The 10335-nt window shown below is 41.3% G+C and overlaps 1 protein-coding gene across 1 annotated transcript; it reads left to right on the top strand.

Annotated features, from left to right (window-relative positions):
- Positions 1-4394: 4394 nt before the first annotated feature.
- On the top strand, positions 4395-7190 carry cysltr3 (cysteinyl leukotriene receptor 3). Its single transcript, XM_062546233.1, has 2 exons — positions 4395-4593; positions 5856-7190. Exon 2 carries the CDS (start codon positions 5863-5865, stop codon positions 6979-6981), a length of 1119 nt encoding a protein of 372 aa, XP_062402217.1. The 5' UTR covers positions 4395-4593; positions 5856-5862; the 3' UTR covers positions 6982-7190.
- The last annotated feature ends 3145 nt before the right edge of the window (positions 7191-10335 follow it).

Genomic DNA, 10335 nt, shown 5'->3' with positions numbered 1-10335 from the left:
TGTGTGGAATCTTGTGTCAGATAAGGTCTGATCTTCCTAATGTTGTAAAGGATAAACCAACATGATTTTGCAATTGAGGCTACATGCTCAGAGAAGTTAAGTCGGTCATCAATTATGACACCCAAGTTACGTGCTGATCTAGTTGGAGTCAGTGAGGATGAGTCAAGCTAGATATTAATCTGTTGGGGAATAGCTGTTTTTGCTGGAAACACCAAGAGCTCAGTTTTTGAAAGATTAAGCTGAAGGTGCTGATCCTTCATCCAGATTGAAATCCTTTAGGCATGCAAAGATCCGATGGAAACACTAGAGTCCTCAGGTGGGAAGGATAGGAAAAGTTGAGTGTCGTCAGCATAGCAATGATATTCAAATCCATGAGAGCGAATGATCTCACCTAAAGAAGTGGTGTAAATAGAGAAAAGGAGCATTAACCAAGAGATTTTGGACAATTCCATGCTCTCAACTTTGTGGGAAGTTTGGGGACCTCACAAATGCTTTTCTGAAAGAATGGTCAAAAAATCCCAAACACACTCCTAAACCTTGTGGAAAGTATTTCCCATTTCCCGTCATAACCTTTCCCGAGAGTCATTCTTGATCAAATTTCCCATGAATTTCCGTGTCCAAGGATTAAACTCTAGTTCCGACTACTCTACTTTGTGAAAGAGTTGGACAGGGCCAGGCTATAGAAACCTCCCCTGTTGAACTGAGTTTGAACTGCAATTTGAAGTGAGACTCATTTCATCAAGTCCAATCTCCAGTTCTTCACCATTCTTCATTGTCATCACTCTCACTTCTGCTCTCCCTGCAGCTTTTCAAGCGTAATTTGCAATTTAACAGCTTCGGAATCACTGGCATGGTTATATGATTTTCCTCCGAATTGAATGGTGGCTGTCTCTTTTCCCCCTCAAACCTGTGAGCGGAAAAAAACAGACATGCAACTTTGGTCCAGTGAAGCACACACAGTGGCAGCACACTGGCAATTGGCAGCAGTGCAGCACATTTAAAAGCAATAGCATTGCACCAAAGTGCTTTACATAAAATAATTAAATAATAATAATAATAATAATAGTAACGGAAATAATAAGATTGATAATAATAATAATAAAATATGAAATAGGCTAAATAAAGAAAATTGACAAAATCTTAAAGAAAACTACAAAATGGCCCTTGTAATAATATGAATGTAATAATAAAAAAAAAAAATTAAAAAATAATTGAGGGAGAGGAGGTAAGTCTTTAGGTTTAACGTGTAACTGCACCCTAAAATATGTTTTTTGAGCTGTTGATTGATTGAAATTACTCATAAGTGGTGACCTACACTATCACCAGGGTTCATATCGACAAAAATCGTGTTTCCCGAGAAAAGTAACATTTCGTATGATTTTGTATTGGAGATACAGCTCTCCGCGCCCTCTACAAACATGCCATGGCATTTTGGTCCAAAATGCTATTGGAATGCTGACGTAGTCCTGCACTTTTCTGCCGAGACTAGTCACCGGGTCGTTACAAATTAGGAATGAAACGCCCCAACACCTGCTGCCCTGATTAGCCTACCTGTGATAAGCCATGTCTGCAGCACTCATTCCCAGATTGACACGGAATCACCATGGTTGATTGGCTGCAGCAGTGCTGCACTACCGTCCAAATTTCAGAACGTCCTGCCCATTTTGAAAGCCTTTTTCAGAAATGTGAAGCGGGTGGAGCTATGGGGTGAAGTTACTCTTTAATTTAAAGCTACTAATAGTGGGGCAAGATAATATCAGGAAAGCTATTCCAAAGCTGGGGAACATGGACAGTGTCAATTTTGATTCAATTTGACTTTGCTATGTTGCCCGCCCAAAATTTTAACCAGCCCATCCAAATAGGCTAAACCGAGCCTAGCTGTTGTTTGAAATTAACAGTAGGCCAAGGCTGTATTGAGTTCAAACTGGTTTAACCCAAATCTGTCATTCTGGAAAGCATGCTTCGGAATATGGCAAGTGATAGGATATTTTAAGAAAAGTATGTAGTTAATGAAATAGGGGTAACGAGGCATAACTATATAAAAATAGTCATAGAGGCAATGAAAAAAAAACATCTCAATATCAATCGCGGTTAACAGTTTATTAATTTACAGATCTACACTTGATTCAGATTTCTCTTGGTACAGCTACCAGAAGAGTCATATATTTCAGACAGAAAGACGTTCCATCTACGTTATCTAGTTCAGTCTGAGGCCAGTTTGAGGCCGCCCAGTGTTCAACAACGTCTCAGGTAACTACATTTCCCCTGAATTCTAAGGGTTAAAAAATGTTATTAAGCAAAGCTAACATTTTGATATAATTATGTTTGGCTATGTTCCGTTGTACTAATAATACAATGTAATCTGGGTTGGCCCCTGGTCAAATTGATATGAGTCACTTAATGGTGCCGCTCAATAAATGAGTGGTATAATGAGTCATGTACCTCTGAGTAACCAACTTGCCATACATTTCATTTCCAGAAAGTGTTTTGAAAATAATCCACTTCAGTTGGTGCTAGCATGAAGGACACACCCTCCTAAAGCAAACCTATACCGACTATGTCGGCCTACAGCATGCAATAGTGAATTTGGATATTGACAGTGATGTAAGGCAGTGTTTCTAATTTGATAAGTTTGATAAGAGTTCATGATAAGGTGTATTTTTTAACCCTTATGTTACCTTTTTTGTGTGGCAGGTACTTAACAAGAGTGTAATAACCACCATCAAAAGTCCTACAAACCCCCCCCCCCCCACCCACACACACACAAATGTAACAAATATGTATAGCCTACAGGACATTGGAAACATATTATTGTGCACATTTCATGCTTACTGTACTCGGTTGTACCCTTCAAATGAGGAAAAGTCATGAAACATGAAGCAAAACAAAAAAAAGTGAACCATATATTTTATGATGTTAAACATTATTTGGGGTCAAATTGACCCCAAGGATAACATGAGGGATCTGTAGTCATCAAATTGACCCCAAGGATAACATGAGGGATCTGTAGTCATCCACCTGCAAGATTAGGGTGATCTGTTCATCATCATTTTTTCTTCAAACCTTCCTTTGCCAAATGGCTTATTTAAACAGTGTTTGTTGCAGCAACAAGAGCTTGATTCATATCTGTTGCCTGCTTAAATCAAACATGCATGAATGTTATTAGCCTATGTGTGATAATTGTAAAGAGGCAGCAAATGACCATTAGGATCCTTGCCATTTGTATGTCTAACAAAAGGAGCACTTGACACACAACTGAAAAAGACGATGTCTGATATTCTTGATTCTGAAGGCTAACACAGCTATCCTATCAGTTCTTTAACATCTGGTGTCTCCCTCCTTGCATTTTCGAGTTTCGAGTTTCGACAACGGAGCAGCAGGAAGGAATTGAACGTGAATACTTGTACAATATCCTTCAGATAAGCTGGTTAAACCCATTTTATGCATCTTAATACAACATACGGTTCGACTATAATTCTATAGGCTACACAGCCTACTTTAATAGCCTTAATTTCATTACGCATATTTAATTTGCGAGAGTGCAGTGATCTGTTCAACTTGAAATTTCGAGAATAAAGTTGAAATATCATGTAGAATTTACTCTCGACATTATTCTCGGCATTCAAAACAGTAGTTGCTAAACCCAATATTGAAGTAGGCCTACAATTTAACAAAATCATCAGACAGCTACACGCCTTTTTTTTTGAACAGTCGTCGGCCAAGTGATTGAGTCTGAAATTGACTGTTCAACTTCAGTGGCAGCTGTCCCGTCGCAGCTCTCTGCCAAGTTGAACTGTTGAGAATAATGTCGATGTCATGTGGCGAATCTATTCTCGAAATATTCCCGACGGGAGACCGATGCATTACATTAGTGGCGCGGGATATCAAGAGACGGGATTTTATTTTAGGAAGGCAGTCTGCCCACTCTTACAAAAAACAACGGCGGAGATGAGACGTAGACTTATTGCATTTTTTTTTTAATTTTCTGATATCTGTCCTATTATATTGTTTTCGTCTATTCGTTTTGAAGCAATCAATGAATTTACGTTGTGCTGTAGTGCAGAGTGATTAGTGTCCAAAACTCGCTAAACAACGGTTGCAGTTCTGATATTTGTTGCCTAGTTGTTTTTGTTTTGAGTTTTAGACTTATAACGAAATTAATAGCCTTCGATTGAGTTACCAATCTTCACCAAAATAATTCCTACAGTAGGCCACCCTAAATTTAAAAATAAATCTACCTTTTAGACTATCGAATGAAGTTAATCCAATACGTCAGGTGTGCGGATACCAACCATACGCCCATAGTTTCAACTTCCGCAGAATTTCACGAGAATACCATCATGTGCAGACTATATATAGGGTAACGATAGTTTCCTTCGGGGGATGGACGACGACACACGAGCCTGTCAAAGGCGTATCAAACCGCCCACTGAACCACATGGATAGACCTACAGCGCATTGTGCGCAATGTCCGAACTCGACGATTGTCCTCCTCTGGCTCCAAGGAAATCATGCGCCAGTAGTCTAGCCGAGGATTAATGGAGACACTGAGCAAGAACCGTCACCATCGTCATGCTGTGAAGAACATGACAGGTAAGAGACTGAATAAACCCGGTTGGGAAAAAGGCCCATAAAAACAGCCGAAGTGTTAAGATACTGCGCACAATAGGGAAAACCATTTCACTTAAGCAGAAGTTCATTTTTGTCAATAGCATACGTTACAATATTTTTTAATTTTATATATATTGAAACTACGGTAACTACTACTTGGACAAATAGCCTAACAGTTTATAGAAGCCTAACATTTCACTGGATAGAGGGAATGTGTTTATCTCCAGCATTACAAAGGACCTTAGTTCGTTTAAATTTCCATACAATTTGCATAGCAGTGCCAAATGGGTTCAACGAATGTTTTATTATCCTATTCCTATGCGAGACAATGAGGAACTTTTCCTCATTTCGAGGGTGAACACTTGTATAAACAATTTAAGTAGTTTGATTTCGAATTAGTGTTCCATATTCCTGTTCTAACTGCATGTTTCCCTAAAGTCTTGAGTTACTGTAGCCTACAGTAAAGCTCTTCCTCGATTATTCACTACAAAACAAAACTCCTATATTTCTCTCCTTAATTTTGACCTTAAACCCCTTCTTTAATTAAGCAGCCCTAGTTTTTAAGTAGAAATGTGCATATGTTCGGGGGTTTCACACTCAAACCTTAAAATTGCATTTTATGGTAAAATTAAGGGCCTGTGTCACAAATGAAAGGCCAAATAATACAAATTCAAGGTCTTGAGTGCATCTTGAGAACATCATTTTTCAAAGTGATTTGCAAGTGTGTATGCATGGCAGAGACACCTGCAGGAATGAATGCCATGGTACGCACACCCATCTACATCTCCATCCTTATAGCCATGATGGCCTTGAAGTCTTGAGCCAATGAAATAGCTTTGTGTGCTGATAACTGCAATCATAGACTGTAAAAGAAAGCAACAAGTAGGCTCTAGCCTACAATTTCTATTATTGCTGTGTGCATGTGCTGTTATTTTCTCTTCTGCTCAAACAAAATGTGTGCGTGTGTGTAGTTGTGCATTACGTTGATTTTGGTAACGTGTTTACTTAACAGCACTGGCATGCAGCTACGGGATACTGCGCAGAGTTAGGAATTTATAGACCAGTTTGGTGTGAATACACACACCAATTATCTCTTGTTGTTGAGGATAGCCTGATGGTCCGCACAGTGCATACGGCCGTACACCTGCAGGCACGCCCGCACAGCAGGTTTTTAGTAAGATCCTGCCACGTAGAGCATGGGATGCAAGGTTTCCCTTAACTACTTCCCTTATCTCTTTTTCCAGACAGAACATGTCAATGACATTTCCTCCTCAGTCCCTTGGCCAACCACCCCACCAGACCATCTCCTCGCTCAACGCTTCGGAGTGCAACAGAACATGTGCCACAGGAGGCAACAGCGATCAGGACTTCAAGTCCATGGCCTACATCGTGACTTACTGCATAGTGTTTCCCATTGGCTTTTTATGTAACTCAGTGGCACTCTTTGTCTTCCTGCGGCTCACCCGTAAACGCTCGGCCAACACCGTGTTCATGATTAACCTGGCGCTGTCGGACACGGCCTTCTCGCTCACGCTGCCCTTCCGCCTGGTCTACTACTTCCGGGGCAGTCAGTGGGACTTTCCGGACTGGCTGTGTCGCTTGTGTGTCTTTGCCTTCTACTTGAACCTGTACACCAGCGTGCTGTTCCTCACAGGCCTCAGCGTGCTGCGATACATCGCCGTTGTGCATCCGTTCCGAAACCGCAGCCTGGTGACGGTGAAACGGGCCGCGTGGATTTGCACGGGGATCTGGGTGGCCGTGGCGTTGCTCTCAACCCCCTTCCTCTTGTCAGGGACCCTGGTGAGGGGGGACAAGGTGCGCTGCTTTGAGCCAGGAGCCACCAAGTCCTGGTACCGCATTCTGATGCTGAACTATGTGGCCCTGTTGCTGGGCTTCCTCCTGCCGTTCGCCACCATCTTGGGCTGCTACGGCTGCATCATGTTCAAGCTGGTGAGCGAGAAGAAGAAGCCGAGGAAAAGCCGGCAGAACCGCCGGCGCTCCGTCTACCTGGTGACGGTGATCCTGAGCAGCCTGCTGCTGTGCTTCCTGCCGTACCACCTGCTGCGCTCGCTGCACCTGCACGCCGTGGTGCAGTGCTGGAACTGCCGCGTCACCGGGTGGCTCCTGCGCATGCTGGTGGTGTCGCTCTGCCTGGCCGCGTCCAACAGCTGCCTTAACCCACTGCTGTACTACTTTGCCGGAGAGTCGTTCCGCACCACGGTGCGCACCACGGTCCGCTCCACCTTGAGGTCAGCCTCCTTCAGCTCCGTCGGTCAGGGCAACATGCCTAGCTGGAGGAAGCGATCACAGTACCCGTCATCCTCCACTGCTCAGGGGCTGCCAGACATTTGCCTCAGACCCCAGGACTGAGATGAGCAGTGATGACGGGCCACAGACATGTTATGGAACTCGTGTTAGAGAATTCATGCTATGGGAAAAGAGACAATAGAAGTCATGTTAAGGAATTCTTAGGAATACATTGCAACTGAAATTATATGTTGAACTATGTAATTATTGAAAATTGGTCATTAATGCTATATAATTAAATATGAAGTAGAACAATGTGAAGATGATGAAGGCGTAGCCTGCTAGGGTTGGGTATCGTTTGAATTTGAACAATTCCGATTCCGATTTTGATTCCTTGTTTCGATTCCGGTTCCTAACGATTCTCGATTCCGATTCTTGTAAGAGGCACGGTCAAAAAAGTTTGGATATTTTAAATGAGCTAGCTAACCAACGGTCTGATCTTCTCCATCAATTTTAATTCTATTAACTTTTTACTTTTTTTTTTTTTTTAAGTATATTTTTTGGGCTTTTGTGCCTTTAATGTTGACAGGACAGTAGAGAGAGACAGGAAGCGAATGGGTGAGAGAGTCGGGGTGGGATCCGGAAAGGACCTCGGGGCGGGAATCGAACCCGGGTCGCCGGCGTGCGGTGCAGGTGCCCCAGCCAGTTGCGCCACGGCTGGGGCCTAACTTTTTACTTTTTATGAACTTTACTATAAATTTCTCACAGGGCTGTTTTCAACTACAATATAAATATAAAATCTATGAACTGTCGTCTTGTTGCCTCAGCTCGGTTATGCAAACACCTTCTTCGTTGGTGTTTAGCGGCTTCTTCTTCCGGTTCGCGGACTGGGAATCGATACTAGGAATTGAAATTCAAACTTTTGAACGATTCCGGGAGAATTGGAAAGCTAGTCCCGGTTCCCATCGATTCTCGATTCTCGATACCCAACCCTATAGCCTGCTGTTAGATGGAATTTGTACTATTTGGCATTGTGGCTGCCTGGCTAACATCAATCCAGTTGTCAAGAGAGATTTGATCTGGAAGTCCTTGGCTCGCAACCAAATTTCAAGAGGCAGAAGCCGCACTAAAATTAAACTTAATTTGGTCCATTAAACTCTTACCAAATAATTTTAGAAATACAGCAACACACATATTTATTGTAAATGTAAGAATGAAAAGCATTTCATCTGAAGTTCAAAGTGGTAGGCTGGGAACAGAAATTAACAAAAATATACTACATTTCCTGACACTGTAAAACATTGTTTATCATCATGTGTCACATTCAGACTGTGCTGGCTTGGTGTCATATATTAAAATAGTAATATTGGAAAACACGTCATCTATATATACAAGTATTCTATAACTGGATTCAATTGAGCAGCAGGATGTTTAAGGATGATCTGATTACATTAGACAGTGTTTCAGTGGGAAATAGGCCATCTGCCAAGAAGCAACTAACACACACAATGTAACACATCATTTCTTGATATGTGTAGAGTACCATCTACATATCATTGTGGATAGATTAAAACTGACCATTTGACTGCAACATAGCAATGAAATCAAATTTCTTGACAAATGAGACTAAAACAGTTTTCATTAGAAATGAGTGTTTATATTGTTCCTGCTTTGCAGTTGACGAACAAGACACAATACTGCAGTTGCTAAAAGAGAAAACTTAAAGAGCTTGAATTTTTCCACTGTACGTCACAGTCTGTGTATGTAATCCAACACACTTTTTGGCAAATTTATCAAATTGCTATCACAAATATCTTTGTTAATAATGTTTCTAAAAAAATCACCAGACATAGACCGGTGGGGTGAGCTTTAACACCAACTGTTGCATAACCATTATAATGTGTTACGTGCTCACAAAGAACCAATGTTTGCACTGTTTTCAAGAGACAGATCCTTTTTGTTAACGAGAACTGTCTTTGATATCCCCATGGAATTCATCACGAAAACAACCCAGCTGGAGTAACCGAAGTTCCTAATAAACAAAATAATGTTCTGTAAACTGCACTTACCCTGTGGTCTTAACTCAGCCCAACTCCATTTCGACCAATCAGGGGTAAAAGGATTAATGAATTCTTTGGGAAGTGACAAGCATGTCTAAACATGAGCATGACCCGAACAAGTTGTTATACTTGTAGTACCAGGTGGTTTGATTCAGTAAACATCATTAAAATATCTCAATGTCACATGCTTGAAGTTAGAGTAGAGCAATCATAACATTGGAGAGACAAAAGAAGGTGACAGCAGACTGCACTCACGCCCAAACAATGCAAAACTTGACTGGTAACCAATGGAGCTGCATGAGGGTGGGGGTGATGTGGTGGCAGGTATGGCATTGCAGTAGTCCAGACGGGTAAAGATGAAGCAGTGGATGAGGGTTTCGCTTACTGAGTCGGATAGTGAGGATCACTTCAGACGTTTTTCAGGTGGTATGGAGATTTTGTTTTTAATGTGGGAAGGGTCCAGGGTGATGCCAAGGTTGTGAACTTTGGGGGATGACTTGACTTGACTCGACTTGGCTTGTGTCTGTCACCTTGGGCTGTCAGATGTAGGGTGCGTTTGAAAATTGTATCCGACACTGTCACACTTAAAAGAATAATGCACGGTTTAACCTACACAGGAATTGTCAAGTTGGCAGTAATCCTAATGTTAAAGCCTAATGTTAACCAATGCAAAAATGTACTACGAAAACAAGCGGTTTCAGTTGGAATGTCCTGACAAGTATAATTGTTTGCATTGTCTTGAACATCAAGTAATAAACCATTTCATAAAGTATTGTATTTAACAGTGACATGGTTTTATATGACCTAACTTCGTACTGTATGTGAGTGGTTTAAAAAGTGCATTGAACTGAGGCAGATAACACGGATGATGTTGGAAAGAAGGATCATACCCTCCACCTTCACCTGAAACTATCTCAAAACAGTAAAAAACAGTTCAAGGGTCCTTTTTCTTGAACTACACCCAGTCATTCACAGCTCTCAACAGGCTGAGAGCTGTGATAGCATATCTTTGTATAGCCTGGACATTGACCCATCAGCCAACATAAGATACTTTTTACAGAGGCTCTTTTATAAATATATGTAAAATAGCTACAGATAGATATAGCACCTGATTGAGGCATTAGTAGGCTATGCTAGTTATTGTTTGTCAGTAGGCCTAAGTTTCACTGTGATTTGTTTTGCAAATAGGCCTATGAAATATGACAGAAGTTTGATGTTAATGATAGTGTGCCCATCACTTGATTGAAGCATTAAAATGCTGCTTATTCTTAGTGTTTCATTGGTTTATTTTAAAATATGACAGAATGTAGACAGCTATAACGGAAGATGGGTATGAATGTTATATATTCCATCTAATCCCATGACACAGTTTTACTGGATTATTTGACATATGAAACTAATCTGGACCTGGAATTGG

Source organism: Sardina pilchardus, chromosome 9, assembly GCF_963854185.1.
Source record: "Sardina pilchardus chromosome 9, fSarPil1.1, whole genome shotgun sequence".
In the NCBI taxonomy this organism is placed as follows: Eukaryota; Metazoa; Chordata; class Actinopteri; order Clupeiformes; family Clupeidae; genus Sardina; species Sardina pilchardus.
This window is presented reverse-complemented; position numbering and strand designations above follow the sequence as displayed.